The sequence below is a fragment of the Urocitellus parryii genome, chromosome 5 (genome assembly GCF_045843805.1).
Source record: "Urocitellus parryii isolate mUroPar1 chromosome 5, mUroPar1.hap1, whole genome shotgun sequence".
Classification (NCBI taxonomy): Eukaryota; Metazoa; Chordata; class Mammalia; order Rodentia; family Sciuridae; genus Urocitellus; species Urocitellus parryii.
This window is the reverse complement of record NC_135535.1, coordinates 177102258-177127105: the sequence shown is the minus strand read 5'-3', so window position 1 is coordinate 177127105 and position 24848 is coordinate 177102258. Positions and strand designations below refer to the sequence as shown.

Here is a 24848-nt window from a genome sequence, read left to right as displayed (position 1 = left end):
CCCAGCAATTCATGAAGCAGTATCAAATTCAAACTAAAAAACAGAAGCATGACCTCTTATAAGTACTATGAAAAGGGCTCTTTTGCCTTTCTAAGTATACTTGAAAAGAACTGTCAGCTTCCCTATTAAGACAGAAATGGATCACAGGCTAGAAAAAAAAGAAGGAAAAGTGCAGAAACTGAACTAAAATGTAAATAAAGGTATTAGCACCCCTTTATGTTTAGTGATATACTACTTCATAAAAGTGTAAAAACACTATGCCGTAAAATATCTTTATGAACTCAGAAAAAAAACCACTATTGAAATTATAGGGCATTCTTATTTAATTTAAATAATCACTAACATCTGATGCAAAAAAAACTTGTATATTCTCATGTGAGGCTTTTGTTTTCAAGTTTAGTTTTATTTTTTGGCCTATTCTCATACTTGGCATTTTGCCACTTGTTTATAAATTAATTTAAAAAGCAAATATAGGTGAAAATACCATTTTAAATAGATTAACTACTGAAATCATAAGTTATGATTAAGTTATGCTACAGTGATCAAATAGCTAAAAACAAGAATTACTAACCATTTTAGAATATAAAAGTAGAATAGAATATGAACAGATTTTAACATTAATAATCAGAGAAGGGCTGAGGTTGTGGCTTAGTGGTAGAGTACTCACATAATACTGGGTTTGATCCTCAACACCACATAAAAATAAACAAATAAAAATAAAGGTATTGTGTTCATCTACAACTAAAAAAATATTATAAAACAATAATCAAGGAAAATTATTTTATGCCCTTTTAAAACTAGAAGAATTCTCATGAAAATCAGAGAGACCAATAGAATACAGGAAAGGGTCTGGAGAAGGGAGGAGGTAAGAGAAAGGAGAAATATTGGGGAATGATATAAATGATACAAATTATACTGCTATATATATTCATCTACAAATATGTAACAACAAATACCATCATTATATATGATTATAATGTGCCAATAAAAGTCCAATTTTCTATTCACTGGTCTATAATACTGAATATTTACTACCATACTGCAGAATTGTGTTTAATATTTACATAGTAAAATTTTTTAATTCAGTTAAGTCTCTTAAACAAATTACACTGATAAGGAAAAGCCAATCAGGACTTAATGTCTTCTAAGTGTACATACTTGAAAAGTAAATCAACCAAAATGACTTGAGATATTATTAATATTTAAAAGTATGCCTTAGTGACAATTCCCTAGGGAGTTATATTCTTGTAAAAAGGACTTTTATGCTATCAGACATCAATGGTCTTTGAAGAAAGAAAGTAACTGAATCAGAGGGTGTTTTTTTTTTTGTTGTTGTTGTTGATGTTTATTTGTTTTGGCTGGGGAGTGAATCCAGGGGCATTTAACCACTGAGCCACCACCCCAGCCCTTTTTATGTATTTTATTTAGAGACAGGGTCTTGCTGAGTTGCTTAGGACCTCAATAAATTGCTGAGGCTGGCTTTGAACTCGTGATCCTCCTGTCTCAACCTCTCAAGACAATGGGATTACAGGCATGTACCACCACACCCAGCTGAATCAGAGTTTTTAATCTAAATCAAACCAACTATCTATCTGGACAAATCATGGAATGGAATCATTTTTACTTTTTTATTTTTTCTCCAGTGCAGGAGGATAGAACCCAGGGTCACTGAGCTATAACCCCAGCTTACTAGGAACAGAATTCTTCAAGTTTCATAAGCCCATGGCCCTACTCACAAACCTACAATGAGATTAAGAACTAGTTAATATCATTAAAACTAGTTAATAACACCTAAATTCATACAACACAAAAATATCATGTAATAATTTTCAATTTTTTGCAAATTCTTTGTGTATTATGGAACTTATCCTCAAATCATCCCCTCTTAAAGTTGTCCTTTTGGGTTAGAGAACATACTATGTTCTTGCAACAGGAAAACTTACCCCAGGTAAGCTGCATAACCTACTTGGAAAACAAAAATACAATGAAACCTATTTCCAACTTGCTAAAGAAAGCAGTTTTCTATATTAGATCATTTTGTTCAGGGAAACAGAACTGCAACAGAGAACTTCTTCTACAGAAAAATGACTTACTGCCAGTAGAAAGAAATCTCTTCTGTTAAACTGAAATGGAAGTTGAGAGTCCATTTCCTTTATTTCCTAATAATTTTCCCAACTTAGCAATGTCAATCATCTATAGATCTAAGCCATTCATAAGAGTATTCTTAGTTTGGCATAATATCTGAGTACTGAGCAAACAAAAATGTTTAGTGCTAAACAGAAATGGCCGTTTCAGTTTCCTTCTAAACCTGACTTAAAGATATACCACTTAATTCCACATGTCTAATTGTCTCATAAGGATTCCTACCCAGTTCGTGGGTACTTTACTTCTATAAAGAATTTTTAAGCTCCACAAGGATGAAACTATCTCTATTACTCTTTTGTCTATTTCAACCACATCTCCTCTCTAAACAATGTATATATAGCCATTGATAAGTACTTATTAAACGCCAGTTGGGAATTAGAGCAAAAATAGATCTATCCTCAAATATTTACTGAAATCAAAGTTCCTTAACTGCTCAAACTGGCCATCTGCAAATATCATTATGGTAGAGTGTGTCATACCTATAGAGCTGCACCCCAGTCATATTCATCCCCCAAAGGGAATGGGCATCACTAGGAGACTGACAACACAATGCCTTTGTTTTAATTCAGTCTCCATATGGTTCTTGCCAAGCACTCCTGAACCCTTGAACTCAGATCATCCCCTTATGCACACCCTTGTGATTCCCCAGCTCTATTAACCTCCTTAACCATAGAATTAAGGAAAAAAAAAGACAAGGGAGAAGGAGGAAAGAGGAAGAAAGATATAAAATGAAAAATATGGAAGATGGAAAAAGAGAAAAAAAAAACAACAAAGTAGAAATGTCAGAGTTGTAAAATCAAAGGAAGCAGAAAAAAAGATTTTCACACTTGTTATTAAACTTAGAGTATTATGATAAAAAAAGAATTATGCAAATATCTAGTAACAATAGTAATAACATTATTATATAATAATACATATTTTATTATATATTCTTTTCTTCTTCCTCCTCCTCCTCCTCCTCCTTATTATTATTATTATTATTATTATTATTATTATTGGTGCTAGGGATTGAAACCAGGTTTGCTTAACCACTGAGCCACATTCCAGACCTTTTTTTATTTGAGACAGAGTCTTGCTAAGTTGCTAAGGGCCTCACTAAGTTGCTGAAGCTGGCTTTGAATTTGCAATCCTCCTGCCTCAGCCTCCGGAGTTGCTGGGATACAGGTGTGCACCACTGTGCTTGGCTTATTGGGTGTGTGTGTGTGTGTGTGTGTGTGTGTGTGTGTGTGACTGAAGATTAAACCCAGGGCCTTGTACATGCTAAGTGAGTGCTCTACCACTGAGACATCCCCAGCCCTCTAATTAATCTCTGAAAATTCGTTTCATCTTTCTGAAAATATATAAAGTTTGTAAAAACAAACAAAAAAGGCGTTCTTTACACCACTGGCAAAATTTTAAGCAAGGGGGTTACTTTTAGGTTGTAATAATGTACATTTAACTTGGGTCCTGAAATTAATGTTGCTACCATCAATTTTAATATATGGCCATGAAATTCTTAAGAAATAAACTTCAATTGTCACTAAACAAAGCATAAATAAACTTCAATTGTCACTAAACATTATACCTGTGCTTTGCAGGTATAATGACTAAATTAAATATTCATTGTGAGAATGCTCTATAACACTGAGACATTGAATGAATATAGGTTCAGAGAGAAATGCCAAATACATGGCTATCAAGAAAGCATTTTTCAAAAGGTTGTTTCAAAGCAAACAAGCACTCATGTAGCATTAAAAATAAAAAAGATATGAGATAAGATAAAAGGTAGTAAATGAGAAGTACATTATTATATCTTACTTGTCTGAGGTCAATAAATGCTAGCTGTAAGGTATCCCCCTGGAATCCTGGCACAGGCTCAGAGCTGGCAAACACTATTAAAAACATAAAAATAAATGAAAAGGAATTAAAACAAGATTGTAAAATACACATGAGTTGAACTGCTAAATTTTACTCATTACACATATATTATAATATTTACACATAACCATTTCAACTATTTATAACTTCAAATTTCTACTAGTGAGAATGTTTTCCACACCCATTACCACAAATATTTTAATAATGTTAAACTTCTAATCTGCCATTTAATCACTATAATCCTTAATCACAATAAATTTAGCAGGGTTATTCAACATGCAGTTCAAAAGTTGTAATACACTTGACTCTTTTTAGCCTTAGGTGAATGATTATAGAAACATTTTGAAACTATACCAATTCCATGGCTGTCAACATATTCCAAACATTTGCTTTGTTATACAATAAGCTCTACAAAAATCTTACCTCTAGCTAATAGCAATAAAAGGCAGACACTGAGATAAGAAGTCAGCTTTACATGCAGACAACAGGTAAAATATCCAAAGCAGAAAAATCATGATTCAAGAATGTATACTCACATCTTTTAATAAATTGTTTTCATAAAGGAATCTTGTTTCTTTAAAACTAAAAGATATCTTAATATTTTAAACATTCAAAATATCTTTAATTCTTTGCATTTAAAATAAAAATTTTAATACTATGCACACAGCTTTAGTTTAACTAAAGATAATCTCAACAATATTAGTTATTTTGAAGACAAAGCACTCTGGGTTCATTTAAAAAAAGACCCCATTATTTTTGTTTCTGTGCTAAGAATGTCTATACTCATTCTCCCTCCACATTAATATTCTAATTTTCTTAGAACATTATGAATTTTCCTTTTTGTATTTAACTGAGCCAGTACATTAGAAGCCATTAAAAATTTCAGCCTTTATAGTTCTTGGAATTAAAAAAAAATCTTAAATTTAACATATTCTGTGTGAAGCATAGTTTAGGAAGACACAAAATAAATAATTAAAAATCAGTAAATGAAACTTTAGCACAGTTTAATTTATCTGGCATCTTTGGGGAATAAGGAGTAAAAAAAAAGTTTTTGTTGTTGCTATTGTTTTTAGATGATAATTTTTGCTTTAAGTAAAATTTTTCTTTAATCTTCAGCATTTTGTATAGAATTATAAAATGTACTATAATATTTTCTTACCTCTTATTTTTTAAATACATTATTTAGACTTTTTGTAACTCTCTGAATTACCATTAAGAATACTCCATCCACCTCCGAGGGCATTGGGCATGCTGAGCTACACTTAGCTACTTGGGAAGCTGAGGCAGGACTACAAATTTGAGATCAGCCTGGATAACTTAGTGAAGATTTGTCTCCAAAAAAGTGCTAGGGAAGTAGCTCAGTGGAAGAGAACTTGCCTAGCATGCATGAGGCCCTGGGTTCAACCCCCAGTGCCAACACACACACACACACACACACACACACACACACACACATTACAGTTTAATCTCCATTGGCTTGGCATTAAAGCCAAGAGCTTAATTATAAAACATCATAAATTTATACATCATTTTATCATAATACTTTATTTTAGTAAACAGGGCATACAAATGATGGATCATAAAATCTTACACCTAAAAGTGATATCCCTGCCTTTGGAAATATCTCCAACAGTCCCCTGAGGGCTCAGTTTAAAAGTTACCCAGTCCTTCATTTTAAATGAAAAGTAAAGTGACTTGCCCAGAATCACATAGCTAATTCTGTCTCCTGGCATTCAATCCATTGATCCAGAACTTGATTAAGAATTTAGTTTCTCATCTTTTATCTCATTTCTTATGAGAATTTAACTAATACAGAGAAACTCAATGATTTATAACTCTCAGGGCTTTTTCTCAAATATTTTTAAGGAGTAGGAATTTAACAACCTGATAATCACCTGACACAGAGGACATTTGTAAGAATACGCTAGTCAATTTGATTAGCAGCTTCATATTCTTTTCCTTTAGTACTTTAAAACTTAAGTGTACTCAATCTTACCTTTAAAAATCTCTTGAATCTATATCTGTCTCTACCTCAGTTCAAGCTATCATCATATCTTGTTGGATTATTAAAAGCACACTCCCATCTGGCCTCCCTATTTCCTCTGTGCAACCTCTTCATCCACTTCTCCCAATGTGATTTATGTAAGATGTAAATGTGATTTGGGCACTTCAAAGTAATATCATTTAATGTTTCACCATCACCTTCACAATAAAACAACAAGATTAAGGGCCTTTACAACCTGTCCCTTGCCTATCTTTCTAGCCTCATGTCTTACCACTTTTCTAGGGGCATCTTAAACTTTTCATATCAAATTAACCTGTACTTCCTTGCATACCAGTCTATCTCTCCTGTCTTTGCCTTTGATCCTTCTGCCTAGAGCATCTTTCTCTTCTTTTTCACCAAAATAATAACTCTTTCTTATCCACCAATTCAATCATCACTTTTCATGGGAAGAATTTCATTATTCCTGCAGATTGGGCTAAATCCTTCCTCTGGGCTCCCATTGCAACTCCCTGTGTAAACCTTTCCTCAGCACTCATTTTTGTTGCTTATAACTGTCTGGGTCTCCCCAACAGACCATACTCCCTGAGGGTAGGGACTATACTTCCATTTTTCATTTCTATGACCTAGATAAGAAATATTTAATGAAAGTTTCTCAAGTGAATGAAAGAAAACTGAGCAAGCAATAAATTCTAAGAGGATGCCATTCAGTCTTGGTAATTAATATACTATCTAGGTTGCTGATTAGATTAAAAATAGCACTAGCACTTCCTGCTATATGGAAATATTCCATAACTGCACAGAACACAATTTTTAGTTTTATGTCACTTAAACACATACACACTTTTTTTTTTCAGTGCTGGGGATCAAATTCAGGACTTTGCACATGCTAGGCAAGCACTCCATCACTGAAATACATTCCCAGCCCATTAATTTAAATTTAATAGCCATATGTGGCTATTGGATAGTACAAACCTAGAACATTTCGTGCATACTTAGGGTATTTATATCAGAATAAATCAGTGTGGGTGAGAACATTCCTAATGCATTCTTCAATAAAAATTGAAGAATTTCCACTTCTTGGAAAGTAGAGCTGTTTTTGTTTTGTTTTTATCTTTACAGGAAATCTTAACAAAGTATGTGCTAAAGGAATAAATAGGGATATAAAGAATTCATTTCTAATATTGTTTAATGGTCCCAGACCATTGTTTAATGGTGTTGATGGGTGTGTGTGTGTGTGTGTGTGTGTGTGTGTATGTGTGTGTGTGTGTGTGTGTGTGTGAGAGAGAGAGAGAGAGAGAGAGAGAGAGAGAGAGAGAGATACTGGGGATTAAACCTGGGGGTACTCTACTACTGAAATACATCCCCAGTCCTTTTTATTTTGAAACAGGGTCTCACCAAGATGTCCAGGTTGGCCTAAACTTGCAAGCCTCCTGTCTCTCCTCCTAAGTAGGTGGAATTACAGGCAAATGCCATCACACATGGCTAATGATCCCAGTAATTCTTGAGGTACATGTCAAATTTTTAAAGAACTGTTAACTAACTTTTGAATTATTATTTAAATTCCTTCTTAGTTCATTCAGATTCTCATTTTGTGTATGTGATTTGTCATATTCTGGGGTTTACTTATTCTACTCTTTTTTTTTTTAAGAGAGAGTGAGGGGGGGGGAGAGAGAGAGAGAGAGAGAGAGAGAGAGAGAGAGAGAGAGAAAGAGAGAGAGAATTTTTAATATTTATTTTCTAGTTCTCGGTGGACACAACATCTTTGTTGGTATGTGGTGCTGAGGATCGAACCCGGGCCGCACGCATGCCAGGCCAGTGCGCTACCGCTTGAGCCACATCCCCAGCCCCTTATTCTACTCCTTTGGGCCATCATATAATTAAAAATATAATTCCTACTTCCCTAAAATGGCATCTCTTGTCTTCACAGTTTAGCCTTGCCTTTAAGGATTTTTTTAAAAAACATAAATTGATCCTGGTCCTAAATAAAATATTTTATTTACTTTAGAAATTTTTAAACAAACTATTCTGAATCTTTGTTTTCTAAATTTTTATTGCCTCCAATATGGTCATTTTTAAAAAGACAAAATAACTTGATAATAAATTAATTTCCTACTATTTTCTGCCATATGGAACTTAGAAATAATAAATGACTCTATGTCTAAAAGTACTCCAAAAAAAGATTCCAGAGAGAAAAGTCTGATCTTGGAAATATCTATGATAAGTAATAGAATAAAAGTCTGCTATGTCAGCCTAAGTAGGAGGAAGACAGAATCAAAGCAGATGAAACCGAGAAGAAAAAGTAATTCATTTCAGGTGGAATTTTTTGGGTCTTCTAAATATAAATCAAGTCATCTGCAAACAGGGATAGTTTGAGTTCTTCTTTTCCTATTCGTATCCCTTTGTTTCTTTCTTCTGCCTATTTGCTCTGGGTAGCATTTGAAGGACTATATTGAATAGAAGTGGTGAAATAGGGCATCCTTATCTTGTTCCAGTTTTTAGAGGGAATGCTTTCAATTTTTCTCCATTTAGAATGATGTTGACCTTGGGTTTGTCACATAAAACTTTTACAATGTTGAGGTGAAGAGAGAGCTTACAGAACAGGAGAAAATCTTTGCCACTTGCATCTTAGACAGAACATTAATCTCCAGGATATATAAAGAACTGAAAAAAACTTAACACCAAAAAAAAAAAAAAAAAGCCAAACAACCCAATCAATAAATAGGCTAAGGAACTGAACAGACACTTCACAGAAGAAATAGGAATGGTCAACAAATATATGAAAAAATGGTAAATGTTGGCAAGGATGTGAGGAAAAAGGTACACTCATACACTGTTAGTGGGACTTCAAATTGATGCAAACTCTCTGTAAAGCAGTATGGAAATTCCTCTGAAAACTTGAAATGGAATCACCACTTGACTTAGTTATCCCACTCCTCATAGTATTCCCAAAAGACTTAAATAAGTATACTACAGAGATGCATCCACATCAATGTTTATAGCAGCTCAGTTCACAATAGCTAAGCTATGGAACTAACCTAGGTGTCCTTCAATAGATTAATGGACAAGGAAAATGTAATATATATATACACAATGGTATATTACTCAACCATAAAAAGGATGTCTTTATGACTTTTGCCGCTAACTGAATGGATCTGGAGACTATCATGCTAAGTGAAATAAGCCAATCCCCCAAAACCAAAGGTCAGATGTTCTCTCTGATATGTGGATGCTAACACATAATAGAGGGGAGAACAGAAGTTCAGTGGATTAGGCAAAAGGAAATAAAGGGAAGAGAGAGAGGTATGAATGGAAAAGATAGCAGAATAAATTGGTTATAACTTTCCTATGTTTATATATGAATATACCACCAGTGAATCTCCACATTATGTATAACCACAAGAATGGAATCTTAATCAGAATAAATTATACTCCATGTATGTATAATATGCCAAAACATGTTCTACTATCATGTATTCTAGAAAACACAATTTAAAAAAAAAAAGGGAAAAAAAAAAGCAGAATGGAGATTCCTCAGAAAACTTGGAATGGAACCACCATTTGACCCAGCTATCCCCATCCTTGGTTTATACCTGAAGGACTTAAAATCAGCACACTTCAGTAATGCAGTCACATCAATGTTTACAGCAGCTCAATTCACAATAGTTAAACTATGGAACCAGGACTGGGGTTGTGGCTCAGTGGTAGCGTGCTCGCCTAGCATGCGTGAGGCACTGGGTTCGATCTTTAGCAATAAAGTCCATCAACAACTAAAAAAAAAATTTAAAAAACCCTATGGAACCAACCTAGATGCCCTTCAACAGATGAATGTATAAAGAAAATGTGGTATGTATACATAATGGAATATTACTCAGCCTTAAAGAAGAATGAAATTATGGCATTTGCAAGTAAATGGATGGAACTAGAGAATATCATACTAAGTGAAACAAGCCAATTCCAAAAACCCAAAAACTGAATGTTCTCTCTGATAAGCAGATGCTGATCCACAGTGGACAGTTAGTAGGGAAGATTGAAGGAAATCTGATTTGTGCAGAGGGGAGGAGTGGGGCAGTGGGGATGGGAAGGATGGACTGTGGAATGAGACAGACATGTATTACACTACTGGTATGACTCAGCACCATATACAGCCAGAGGAATGAGAAGTTATGCTCCATTTGTATACAATGTGTCAAAATATATTCTCTTGTTGTATATAACTAATTAGAACAATTTTTTTTTTCTAAAAAAAGTAATTCATGCTGTGTGGGCTGTGATTTTAACAAAAAGGTATCTTTCAAATTGGCAATCTATTATGAAATTTTAGGAGACTAAAAAAGAAATATCTGTAGACAAAAATACAAATTATATATATATATGTGTGTGTGTGTGTGTGTGTGTATATATATACACACATATATATGTGTATATATATATATATATATATATATTTTTTTTTTTTTTAAATTAGGATAACAGGCCTTTCTGACCTTAGTAGCTATACAAGATGTACTAGGTTTGGTTTAGGAGGGTTGTGGGAGGAAGACTGCTAAAAAGTCAGGCCCCAAGTATTTATTCTGACCTTGAAGTAAAATGCACAGTGAAAAGTTCTTGAAAAATTTGTACTAGGCAGAAAGAAATTTTTATTGTAAAGTAGAGAATGTGAATTATTTACAATGTAGATATAGAAAACATCTACATTGGGTAGGTAGAATTGTCAGGGGGTAGGGAAAGGGGAAGAATGAGTATAAATGGAGTCATAAGAGTGAAGAGACCAAGAGCTTGACAAAAGATTTAAAGGGAGGGTAAGGAGGCTAGGCTTGTCTCAAGACCTTGTTTACTGATGACAAAGGCAAATGCATATAAAATGGAGTCATTCTGTAACTAAATAAAGTACTGAATATGAATACCAATTGTTTGGTTATTGACAAATGTTTTAATACATTCATTTCTCATTATATCTGAAGATTTAAAGTGACTAGTTAGAACTCAAATTTTGGTTAGGCAAAGTATCTTACATGGACTAGATAGATCATTAGAAGAGTGCCACCTAGTGGTTTTTCTGGCAATACGAAAACCCATTCTCTAAGTCAGGAGTCAAGAATTTAGGGCTCTCACACTTACATTTGTTTACATGAGGTTGGCAGTAGAGGAATGCAAGCTTTTAGAACATTTATCATCCCATTTTTACATAAAGTAGTTTTAGCTCTATCCCTTTCTTGGAATCAAATACTGGTAAACTGCCTTCAATCAAATAATTTAGGTGCTATTAAAATCCAGAATTGCTGGGTGCTGTGGTGCTTGCCTTGTAGTCCCAGCATTCAGGAGGCTGAATAAGGAGGATCATGAGTTTGAGGCCAGCCAGGGAAACACAACAAGATCATGTCTTTTATTTTAAACAAAGCAAGTAAGAAATTCAGGTATCCAAACAGTGTAATAGCATAAACGTTTAGTTTAAATAAGACACTGCAATATTCTCATACCATCCACATAATTTTGCCATTAATACTTTAAAAACATATTTTTTTAGTTGCAGATGGGCACAATACCTTTATTTTATTTGCTTTTACTTTTATGTGGTGCCAAGGATCAAACCCAGTGCCTCACACATACTAGGCAAGCGCTCTACCACTGAGCCACAACCCAGCCTCCACTAATACTTTTATTTGGGGGTGTGAGACTTTTTCAAGGCTGAAATTGGGATTCCTGAGGTCATGGTCATAAAAAAGAGACTTAACCTCTTTTAAAAATTTTTATTGTTTTTTTATGGAAGGTTAAGCCTTTATTCAAAATGAAGAAAGACACATGGAGATTTACCTACTTCTCAATAACTCACCTTTAAAGTAGGTGCTGGCACTCTTCAATCTGGAGCTTTTCTGATACCTAAAAAGATGTTAACTCTTAGGAGATAACCTCACTAGATATTTGAGTAGAATGCATGAAAAAGTACATTCTAAATCTATCCTGAAAACTTCAAATATGGGACAGAATTTGTAGTTCTCTGATGCTTTGGAAATATTTTGTATTTTGCTAGAAATACAAAGGATTTCTGAGACTCCTTTTTAATAACTATTTTAGAGGACATATTATCTTTTCTTCTACATGGTTATATCTGTAAGGCATCTATATTAGGCTCAGTACAGAGCAGGTATTTAATAAATATTTAAGCAAAGTATATACACAGATTTAAACATTAGCCTTATGCCAGGTTGGCAAATGCATCTCCAACCAAGAAGAAATTTATTTATTTATTTATTTTGATACCAGGGATTGAACTCAGGGCACTTAACCACTGAGCCACATCCCAACCCTTTTTTTAATATTTTATTTAGAGATAGGGTCTCACTTAGTTGCTTAGGACCTTGCTAAGTTGCTAAGGCTGGCTTTGAATTCACCATCCTCCTGTCTCAGCCTCCCAAACCATCAGGATTATAGGCATGTGCCACCACACTCAGCAGAAATTTATCTTGAACTTATACAAATCTATAATAGGATCACGTGTTCAATGTAAATTTTAGAGAGGGCTATTACAGTGATTCTCCAGCAAACATTACTTATTATCTTTCTGACTTTCTCAAAAATATAGTTATACTAGTATTATGGCTATGGTCAGGTTAACCAAAAGTATCTACTACATTCATGCACTGACCCTGCTTAATATTTTCAACCTATAAATTTTTATATCTAAATTAGATCTGTCTCTTATACTTTCTCAAAGTACCAGCTACTTTTGTAGAATTTAACACTTTATAAGATTTATCAGTGAGATTATTTAATGACTATCTCCTCACTGGGCTTAAACCTCAAGAGGGTAAGGACTTTTTCTGTTTGGCTTACCACTATATGCCCTAAATATCAACTATATAATAGAAACAAAGGAATTAATTAATATGTAATCCCAAAGCCCCTTCATTGCCTTAATATTTAACTGCCTCAGAATCTTAGAACTAGGATGTATCCTAGAAGTTGTTACTTCCAAATTCCATATTTTATGGGAAAAAATTAGGCCTCTAGGTGGTTTAATGGTTTGTCCAAAGCAACTTGATTAAATTAGAATCAGAGTCAGGACCAGAGCCAACGTCTTAACTTCCTGCCATATGCTCAGACTATCTTAAAACATTTGAGCCAGGCACAATGACACAAGCCTGTAATCCCAATGGCCCTAAGCAACTGATGGAGACCTTGTCTCTAATTGAAATACCAAAAAAAAAAAAAAAAAAAAAAAGGCTAGGGATATGGCTCAGTGGTTAAGTGCTCCTGAAATTTCACTAATTAAACTATCTACCCTTGATGTATCATCTCTTCCTCCTTTTCTTTTCTCTATGTTTATTCCCTACTCTCTAGCCATGGGATGCACTCTTTAGGTTTCTTTCACTGTGTACTTCTCTGATTCTAACCACCTTAACATAACAAATAATACCTCTACTCAGTTCACCAATTATATGTATATATTCCCTCCTCTAAAATGTCTGGAATATACCCTCTTTTCTTCATTCCCACATTACAAGGTCAAATTCTCTTTATCTTCCACATGAAAAAGTTCAAGAGCCTTTTTGTAGGTCTTTCTGTTTTTGGTCTCTCCCTTATTTCAGTTAAGTTTCCATGTAACACAAAAGTTAACTTTCTATAATATAGATTTCATAAAATCATGGTCTTGATTTAATAGCTTCAGTAGATCCCCACTTCCTGGATAAAATAAAGTTAAAGCATTCAGGAGTCTAACTTTTCTCAGTCACGCCTTTTGATACTTTCAGCAGGCATCTTGCTGTCTACTCACATGAAATTGCCTGAAGACTCCCTAAGCACAATCCCATCACAATGCTTTTGCCTATGCCATTCCCTCTTCTCAGAATGCCCTTCCCTGCTTTCAATGAAATGTTACTCATTAAAAGACCAACCTCAAATTTCACTTTTCATTGTTATCAATCTTACCAATCCCATGATAGGTAGAATGAATCACATTCTCTTTACGTATATATTTCTATAAAGAAGTTGTTTTTTTTAAAAATTTTTTTCTTTTAATATTTTTTGAGTTGTCAATGAACTTTATTTTATTATTTATGTGTGGTGCTGAGGAGCAAACCCAGGGCCTCACATGTGCTAGGAAAGTGCTCTACCACTAAGCCACAACCCCAGCCTAAGAAGTTGTTATATTCTAATCATTTAATGCATCTGTCTCCTTCCCAGCCAAAAAGACTATGAAATATTTGAAGTCTGATTCATCTCTCATTTTCCAATATACCACACGTAAAAGGTTCTCATTAAACATTTGAATAAATGAATAGTCTTATGTCAATTAACATGGAAAAAAACCTTTTGTTATTACTGAAATTTTGGCTTAAGCTAGTTTACCTCACAGGTATGTGATACTCATTGCAAGAAACACCAGGGAAAGGAGTACCATAACAACACACTGTTTGAAGAAATAAGTGAGCCTGTAGATGATTAGTATTAATTCTTCTTCATCATCAGAAAAAAAACCCAAACAAAAATCAAAAGTACATGGCTGATGATGGTACATAATAATTTGTCAGCAACTGAATTAGTTCCAACTTTCCATCTCTTACATTCATCCAGATGTGCTATTTGTTTATCGCTGTGAAATGACATTCTGCAGCCTAGGAATGTATGTAAAATGTTTTAACAAAGTATTAAGGATGGTAAAGTAAATATTTTGGTTTCTGACTAAAGCAAATAGAAGAAATATCAAACTCAGAATAAAGGGCACTTTATTTGTTTGTTTGTTTATTCTGGGGATTAAACTCAGGGGCACTCAACCACTGAGCCACGTCCCCAGAGAGAGAGTCTTACTGATTGCTTAACCCCTCACCACTGCTAAGGCTGGCTTCGAACTCTCTATCCTCCTGTCGCTGGAATTACAGGTATGTGCCATAGCACCTGGCCTTAAAGGGCACTCCTGATGATGCTTATATTTCATACTTGGAACTAAACTCACTCACTATTGCTTAAATTCTTTAAGTGCCTTTCCTGAGTTGTCCAGGATCTTTGGTGGTTCATGGGCTCCAGTCTAAGTTCAATTCCTGTTATCTAATTTGCATGGACTCTGGATCTCTTGCTAATATGCCACAGATTGGTGGGATTTTACATAAATCTTGGGAACCAATCACAGACTATTATACAATGGTTTCTTGGAATCTTAAAGAGAAAGTGATTACTATGAGTCAATTTGGGTTTATGAAGAATCACAGTAGTATCATTTTCTTCTTTGAAAAGGTAATTAGATGAGGAAAATTCAATGGTAGGTATTAACTCTATGTGCTAGCAAGTCAACCTAAAGGTGACTTATAATTTTGGGTAAAACATTAAACTATAAATTAGATTCACTTACAGGATTAGAAACTGGTTAAGACAACCACAAGGTACTCATGAGATTCTGAATAATGGATCTAAGTTGATACGAAGGGGGAGGTTCAGATATTGCAGTGGTTCTAAAACTTTATTGTGCTTCAGAAGTCTCATGGAGGCCTATTCAAACAAATTGCTGAGATTTATTCCCAGGATTCTCAATTCAGCAAGTGGGGCTGAAGAATTTGTATTTCTAGTAAGTTCCCAGGCAATGCTACTGCTATTCATCTGGGGACCATGTTTTGAGAACCTATGATATACAGTATCTCAGAATATTAATAACAGGTTTTACCCAACATTCTGGAAATGACCTTGTTAAATATGCAGACTGCATGATTAAAATCTATAGATAATATTAAACCTGTGATGTAAAAAGATCTCAATAGGCTAGTTATAGAATAAATCTTAAAAATAAAAATTATGGAATAATCTTAAAATACTAAAATAAAAATCATACATACAAGTATAAGATTAGAAAAACAAAGCTTAGAGGGCTAAAGCTCAGTGGTAAAGCACTTGCCTAGTACACATGGGAGGCCCTGAGTTCAATCTCCATTCCTATAAGTAAAACAAAACCTCCAGAGCTTAGCAATCACAAAAAAAGAAAAAGATGTACAGATTTTAGTGCACTGTAGCATCAATGATTTAAGTATACTCTGGCCATTAAAAAAAGTCATAATAGTTTGGGCTTCATTACTAAAGTACAGATTATAGAATAATGTATTTGATAGGCCACCTACATATTATGCTGGTTCCCCTAAACCTGGGGGGTTAGACACTGACATCAAACAGAAACAGAGTCAAGCCAGTTGTTCAAAAAAGAGCACAGGATCTAAAATTATATGTGAGAATAGGAAGAACTGTTAGTGTCTGGTCTTCAAAAGTTTAGAGGGATATAAGAGCTGTTTTAATATATAATTAGCTTATAGATAAGGATTTGTTGTTTTCTGTATGACTTTAAGCAGACTGCCACATACAGTTGTCAGGATACTTCCTACACACAGGTACCCAGAGAAGGAGAAAGGGAGGGAGAAGAGAAATTCAGTTTATAGTTCATTCAAAGAGTCACATGACTTGGTAGGGATTGAGACCAGCTAGAAAAAGGCTAGACTTTCTCTAATTCATTTAAAGGAGAAAACTTTTGCCTTTTGGTGAGAATACCTTCCTAATTTGCATAAAGGCACAATATGAACTAATGATAACACTAGCCTAAAGGTAGAACTAGGTCTATCAAGAGAAGTTTAGAGAAAAAGTGCTTTCAGCTCAATGTAATATAATAATAGAGCAAGATATCATATAGAAAAACAGTTTCTGATGAGTAGCTAATCTCCCACACTGGATGTTCAAGGAATATCTGGACAACTATACCGTAAGGTTATTTTAGAGAGGATTTCAAGGTGGAAGAGTATGTGAGTTTGTGTGTTATGAGGTTGGCAGTGAAACTCAACAATCTTTTTAGCTTTGGGGATTCTTCTTCTAAACTACCTATCTTTTACTCCATATCCAAGTTGATTCCATAATAATCAGACCCCTTCTTTTCACAAATTTACCATGTACTCTAGCCTTCTTCCTATCTAGCCAAATTCCTCTTCCTATCTTCTCCTTTCCCTGACCCATACATACTAAAGCATACATACTAATTAGTACTGAAAATATACTTTGTATACAAACTGCTTTCTAAAATGCTCACTATCTCTAGCAATCAGAGAAATGCAAATTAAAACTATTCTAAGATACCATCTCACTCCAGTAAGAATGGCAGCCAATATGAAGTCAAACAACAACAAGTGCTGGCGAGGATGCAGGGAAAAAGGTACACTCATACATTGCTGGTGGGACTGCAAATTGGTGCAGCCAACTTGGAAAGCAGTATGGAGATTTCTTGGAAAACTGGGAATGGAACCACCATTTGACCCAGCTATTTCTCTTCTCGGACTATACCCAAAAGACCTAAAAACAGCATACTACAGGGACACAGCCACATAATTGTTTATAACAGCACAATTCACAATAACTAGTCTGTGGAGCCAACCTAGATACCCTTCAATGGATGAATGGATAAAAAAATGTGGCATTTATACACAATGGAATATTACTCAGCACTAAAAAATAACAAGATCATGGCATTTGCAGGGAAATGGGTGGCATTAGAGCAGATTATGCTAAGTGAAGTTAGCCAATCCCCCCCCAAAAAAACCAATTGCCAAATGTCTTCTCTGATATAAGGGGGGTGACTCAGAATGGGGTAAGGAGGAAGAGCATGAGAAGAAGATTACCTCTAGATAGGGAAGAGAGGTGGGAGGGAAAGGGAGAGAGAAGGGGAATTGCATGGAAGATGGAAGGAGACCCTCATCGTTATACAGAATACATGTATGACAATGTGAGGGAAGAAAAAAAAAAGAAGTGGGTCACATTAGATTGGGTAGAGAGAAGTGATGGTAGGGGAGGGGAGAGGAAGGAGGGAATGGAAGGACAGCAGAATAAAATAGACATTATTATTGCTGTGAGTATATACGTGACTGCATGACCAATGTGATTCTGCAACCTGCATACTCAGAAAAATGAGAAATTATATCCCATCTGATTCAAATGTATGATATGTCAAGATCATTGTACTGTCATGTGTAAATAATTTTAAAAAAAGAAAAACAAACCAAAAATTACTTAAAATAGAATGAAAATTTAGTTAAAAATTTTCTTAATATATTCACTAGAGAAAGCTGCAGGTTTTTTGTTATTGTTTTGAGGTTTTTCAGTACTGGAGATTGAATCCACAGGCACTTAACTACTGAAAAACATCTCTAGCACCCTCACTCTTTTTTTTTTTTTTTTGAGACCAGGTCTCACTAAGTTGCTCGGGACCTTACTAAGCTGCTTAGAGTAGCTTTGAACTTGTGATCCTCCTCCTTCAGCCTTCTGAGTGACTGGGATTACAGGTATGTGTCACCATGCTAAGCTACCATTCATTCTTTTTTTTTTCTTGAGAAAGAGAGAGAGAAAGACAGAGAGACAGAGAGAGAGAGAGAGAATTTTTTAATATTTATTTTTTAGCTTTCGGTGGACACAACATCTTTATTTTATTTTTATGTGGTGCTGAGGATCGAACCCAGCACCCCGAGCATGACAGGCAAGTGCGTTACCTCTTGAGCCACATCCCCAACCCCATACCGTTCATTCTTAAATGATTTATGTGTCAATCACTGAAAGTCCATGAGTTGCAGTAGAAAAGAGTATGGGACTCCTTCATTACTTATACCACATTATTAAAAATAAAAAGATTCCTTTTGTAGGGGAAAAACATTTAACATCACAAGTTGTGAAATAAACATGAAAATATAATCAATTTATATTTGTTTGGTCATTACTGAAAGTATGATACTGTATTTAAAAAGTAATGATTATGGTGATAGATGATACGCATTAAGAGGCAGAGTCACCCAAAGGGAAAATCTTAAAAGGAAGCCAAGTTTTCTTCTACGGTTTCTCTTTGAGTCTTGGTCCCTTCCTTTCCCTATCTCCAGTGCCAAAATTTAGCCCCCAAAAGGCTAGGATTTATCCTTCTTATTCTTGACCTCAGACTTTCCTAATTGAGTTATACCTCATACTCAGGGTCTTCCTTGGTGTTCTTCAAGAGATTAGTCCTTTAAGAAAACATCACATTTAAAAAGGATCCTTTAGCAATTCTGCCCAAAGTAGTGAGTAAAAGCAAAAAGTATCACTACGACAGGATAGTAATAAGGCAAAGATTGGCCAGAGGGTGGGGGTGGGGTGCCGACTTAGTTAGGCTACCCTTCATACAAACGTATGAACAGAGAGTTAGACATTGAATTGCCTAACCAAACAGCAATTTCTATCATTCAGCAATAAATCTAATTGAGAAGAAATAACCAAACACCAACAAAGGGTTCAATCACCTAATTATTTTGAAGTCACAAAGAGATTTAATAAAACAAAATGTCTCAAGCTATATCAATGTAAAATACGTACATAAGCAATGTCATACTGGAATGAGCTCATAAGACAACTTTTTTTTTTTGTTATTGGATATTTAACAGGGGGATTTTACTACTGAGCTACATCCTAGCCCTTTTCATTTTTTATTTTCTATTTTTTGGGGGACAGGGTCTCACTAAGTTGCTTAGGGTCTTGATAAATTGCTGAAGCTCGACTTAAATTTGTGATCCTCAGAGTGTTCCCGACGCAGAGCTAAGGATCAGTCTGAGATGATATGTAAAGCTTATAAGAAGAATTGAAAAGGAAAATGAAACAAGGTGTCATTAGAGGCAGAGGTGGAGGAGACACTGAAGCGACTTCAGAGCCAGAAAGGAGTACAAGGAATCATCGTGGTGAATACGGAAGGAATTCCCATCAAGAGTACCATGGACAATCCCACCACCACACAGTATGCCAACCTCATCCACAACTTTATCTTGAAGGCAAGGAGCACTGTGCGAGAAATTGACCCCCAGAATGACCTCACTTTCCTTCGAATCTGCTCCAAGAAAAATGAAATTATGGTTGCACCAGATAAAGACTATTTCCTGATTGTGATTCAGAATCCAACCGAATAAGCCAACTTTTCTGGCTCCCTGTATCATTCCTTAATGTAATGCCCCAAAGAATACTAGTGTTAACCATGTCAAATGACTGGCCCGTGGAAATCGCCCTAGAGCCCATGCAAACCAGTCCAGTGACCAAGGTTGGACTGGCAGCTGTGCCCAGCCCCAGAGGAATCCTTCTGCTGTTCCAGGCACCCCAGAGTTCCCGGGAGGGCTCTCTTTCCTCACTTCCAGGTTTTGGAGCAAGAGCCTGTGAGAAGACCACACCCAGCTTCCTTCTGACCTTTAGTTCACTTTGTTGCCCATGGAAAAGGCTGTTTTTCTTTAACTAAAAATAACCAGAATGCTTAAAAAAAATTTGTGATCCTCCTACATCAGCCTTCTGAGTCACTGGGATCATAGGCATGCACCACCACACCTGGCATAAGGCAACTTTTTAAAAACTTTAAGAAATCAGTTTTTAGCTGTGAGCACAGCTGAGAAGTACAACACACACTTAGTAATGTGCCAGACCCTGGGTTCAATAAGAAAGAGAAGAAGGAAGGAAGAAGGAAGAAAGGAAGGAAGGAAGGAGGGAGAGAAGGAAGGAAGAAAAGAAATTAGTTTCAAACTACTTATAGAATAATAATTTGAGCTTAGATAGCTTGTAAAAATTTTTAAAGTATTTTTTTTGGCAAATACAAAAATATTTTGTAAATGCTAGTTTTATTTTTTATAAAGAAAATAAATGTTTTCCAATTAGAGAAAATTAGAAACACTTCCTAAGAAAATGAATTTTTTTCTCTAGCAGAAAACCTTATACACAATGGGCACAGGAATATTTGATCCTTGTTGGGAAAAAAAAAAGTTGCAGGCTGCTGACATTTAATTTTTAAATGTCTTTCACAAAGAATATATTATTGCAAATATTTCCTCAGACAAGTATTTTATAATCCTTCTTGTGCCCCACTGACTTTCAATTTATCAATGGAGGTGCCTAACTCAACTGTCAACAAGGGATTACTCATTTGAAAGTACTGCTTGAAAACTGCTTATGTATACTCATGTTCTATACTTTAAAAGTTATAATTTAAGGGTTGATAAAACCCATATCCAGAAGTACATATAATAAGGCCGATAACACAAGTAACCAAATCAGTTTTGAAGCTGATTAGCTAATGTCAATACTAGATTATGGAATATGAGAACCTTAGTACCTAAACAAAATAAAGTAAAAAATAATGGCAACTATAAAGGCTTGAGAAATCTTTGGGAAAGATAAACAAAAATTTAGACACTTCATTTGGTATGCAGGGTTTTTAAAAAAATTTATTTTTAAAGAGAGATAATTTTTTAAATATTTATTTATTTAGTTTTCGGCAGACATAACATCTTTGTTTGTATGTGGTGCTGAGGATCGAACCCGGGCCACATTGCATGCCAGGCGAGCGCACTTGAGCCACATCCCCAGCCCCGATATGCAGGGTCTTAAGATTGTCCTTCTACCAAATATCTAAAAAGTTATTAATAGAAAAAAGTGACAAACTTAGAATCATCTCATTCATTTATGACAAACATTAAGAGTCCTGGCAAGAAAGCAAGAATGACTTGAGAGGGTTGGAGTTGAGGCTCAGTGGTAGAGTACTTGCCTAGCACATGTGAGGCACTGGGATTGATTCTCAGCAATCCATTCTATTTATTTACTTATTTTATAAAATAATCTATTTTATTTATTTATAAATAAATAAAATAATCTATTTATATTATATTATTTATAAATAAATAATTTTATTTATAAATAAATAAAATAGAGGTAGTATGTCCATCTACAACTAAAAAGTACTTAAAAAAGAAAAAAAAAAGAATTACCTGAGAAAGAAATATTGGGGATAATGAGATATCTTTTGAATTATCCCAATCTAGAGTACCATTTCAGTGCCTCTCTAGAAACCTTGAATGTGAAGCTGGCATATTTTTCATTTTTCTCTTCCTTTAAAGAAGTTAGTTCTACTCACAAGGCTGCCAAAAGTTTAGTTACATTAGATCCTTTCCTTCTTCAAAATATCCTACTACCACTATATATATAATTTTTTTTCATATAATTTAAATATACATACCTTGAAATTCATGAACTAACCAACATGGTACTTACATTCACACTGTATGACATCTAAGTTAAATTGCTGAACAGCTCCCATGCTTATCTGTTTTAACTCACTATCCAGCAGCATCTGCATCAAGGTTGTTGACAGATGCTGGCAGGCTGACATGCAAGCTGTCTGGGCGACTTTCCCCTGTTTAAAACAAACAACCAAATAAAAAACAAATAAACAAATATAAATAAATAAGCAAATACAAAAATATACTATAAAGTAGTACAAAAATTATATACTGACAATCTTTTAATAGTGATTATTGGCTTTTCTATTTCTGCATCCTGAATAGCTATGCCTTTGTATTGTAAGAACCAAAATTAATATTCTTAGTTCCCTCATCTTTCTCAGGATATATCATTAAAGATCTAACTGAAATACAAAGAAAACTGAAATACAAGTTAAAAAGCTATTATTATTTCAGATCTCTTGAAATATCTAAGATTAAAAGAATTAATATCTAATATTAAAATAATGTCCAAAAATTTTAAAAATATTGATATTTCAATATTAAAATATGACATTTATGACAAAATCACCATAACATCAAAAAACACACTTTTTCATATAATGCTCTCTAAGCTCTCCTTTGTATATTTAACTAAACCAAAATGAAGAAAGTTAATGTTGTAATTTATTACTATTTAAACTGTATCTAAAATTCAAAATATACTTTGAGCCATAAGTCTTTATTTCTACTCAGAATGCTAGTCTGTGACACAGCTTTAATTACTGATGGGAGGGAGGCTTATTTACCAGTATGACTTCAAATTGAATTAAATACAAATCTGTATTTAGTTTTAGAAATTGAGTTTTAAAATCATTTGGTAATTTAGAAATATGTAGTAGTTAAGTGAACTACATATGCTTGTGGTTTTCTTTTATTAAGGTATATAACATTTAAATATAGTTTCTATTTTAATAAGGTCCTGAAACTACATGAACTTTGATAGCCCTAAGTTTTCTTCTTTTAGCCTCTAGGTTATATAGCTAAATTACAATACTACATCACTTTTAGTATAAACTATTTATTTTAACAAGCTTTGCATTTGAAATAGAAGTTTAAAATAAAATATTTTAAAGACTCTTCTAGATAAAATTTTCTAGTATAATACTGCTCCTAGAATGGCTACCTCTAGCCATTATGGGATTTGGTGATTTGATGATAAAATTTAACATCTATGGTTATGGTTAGAAAAAATGACTTCCTGGAGACAAGCCATGTTTTGCTTCATTTCCAGTAATAAATATTTAACGATTTATATTTAATAATTAGGTTTCTTCCTACTTAACAAAAAGGCAATAAAGCTACAATCATGAAAAAATATCTTCCAAACATAATTGCGACAATAAATGGGTACAAAAATGTTTATGTGGATTTGATTTGAAAAGTAATAAAGAACATAAATATATTTTCACATTTGTTAGAAAATTTGTTCTTTAACTTACACATTAATAATCAGACTGGAAACAAAGAACTTTTATGAATGATTCGTTAGCATTTAGACACTATGCACAGTAGAAAACTGAAATGGAATGTCAATTTCTCAATCAAAAACTTGAGATAAAAGCTGATGCAAACAATATACTTGACAGATACTGATGAACTGCCAAAAAGGAATGTAACAAACAATGAAAAACCCAGCATGCTTCAAGATTCCCCAATCCTAAAAGGAATTAGTCTGGGAGACATGCAGCTCCATTCCCCAAGCAGAATAATATCAATATGAAAGAGAGGGGGGATAAAAGCAGAAAAAGAAGAAATCAATGACCAGTTATTTAATTACAATATAATAGGTTTGTGAAAATGGAAATGTCATTGTGACCTAATGGAACAACTAGTATATTTTAGTTTAATGTACTTCTTCATCAAATCAGCTCCATGTTCTATTTATGTTGCTACTATAATGTACTCACTACAAAAACAGATTAATAAACTGCAAATTTTATTATTAAATTCATTTTAAGTTCATTTAAGCAAATACACTGCACAATATAAGTAGTATTGTTTTCAGTGAACCTTTAAGATTTAACAGATTCAGAGGCTACAAATATATATGTGTGTATGTGTGTGTGTGTGTGTGTGTGTGTGTGTAACTGGAGCTGAAAATGATGGTTAGAGTACAGATAAAATTATTCCATAAAATGGTAGAAATAGGTAATGAAAATTCATATTTAAGTTACATATAATAATAAAATCTTAACATTAATTTTTTTGATTAGGCATATTAAATACAGGCTTATTGTTCTCAAAGAAGTTTAAAGTATTTATAAAATATTTTATAACTTTTTCAAATGAAATAAATTCTTCGTTACTAGAGATCAAAATTTAAGTTAATAATATCAAAGGTTCAGATTCTTTTCATTTAAAAAATTATGTTCTATAAGATTACACACTTTTAAAGTGCCTACTTTCTAACAATAGAAAGTGTACATATATTCTTAGATTTCATCTACTACTTAATTTTATTTATTTATTTATTTATTTGAGAGAGAGAGAGAGAGAGAGAATTATTTATTTATTTTTTTAGTTTTCGGAGGACACAACATCTTTGTTTGTATGTGGTGCTGAGGATTGAACCAGGGCCGCACGCATGCCAGGCGAGCGCGCTACCGCTTAAGCCACATCCCCAGCCCCTACTACTTACTTTTAGATAGAAAAATTCTAATCTCTCCAAAATTTGCACACCTAAAAAATATATTTGACAATTTATTTCTGATGTGTATGGCCCTGCACATACTTTGATATAATTAAACACCACTCTTTGAATAATATTACTGCTGTTATTG

General features: G+C 34.0%; 2 protein-coding genes across 10 annotated transcripts in view; one reads left to right on the top strand and one right to left on the bottom strand.

Moving 5' to 3' along the window:
• The window catches only part of Exoc6 (exocyst complex component 6), a 217487-nt gene that overhangs the window by 27888 nt on the left and 164751 nt on the right, over positions 1-24848 (bottom strand). For all 9 annotated transcript variants that reach the window (XM_077798734.1, XM_026397372.2, XM_026397376.2 and 6 more), the window contains 2 exons: positions 22058-22199; positions 3943-4016 (listed from right to left, as the gene is read on the bottom strand). In XM_077798734.1, coding sequence (XP_077654860.1) covers positions 3943-4016; positions 22058-22199 — 216 coding nt within the window. The remainder of the gene's footprint in view (positions 1-3942; positions 4017-22057; positions 22200-24848) is intronic.
• LOC113188853 (dynein light chain roadblock-type 1-like) lies at positions 16707-20273 on the top strand. The gene is made up of 2 exons (XM_077798419.1): positions 16707-16736; positions 19651-20273. Exons 1-2 carry the CDS (start codon positions 16707-16709, stop codon positions 19936-19938), a joined length of 318 nt encoding a protein of 105 aa, XP_077654545.1. The 3' UTR covers positions 19939-20273.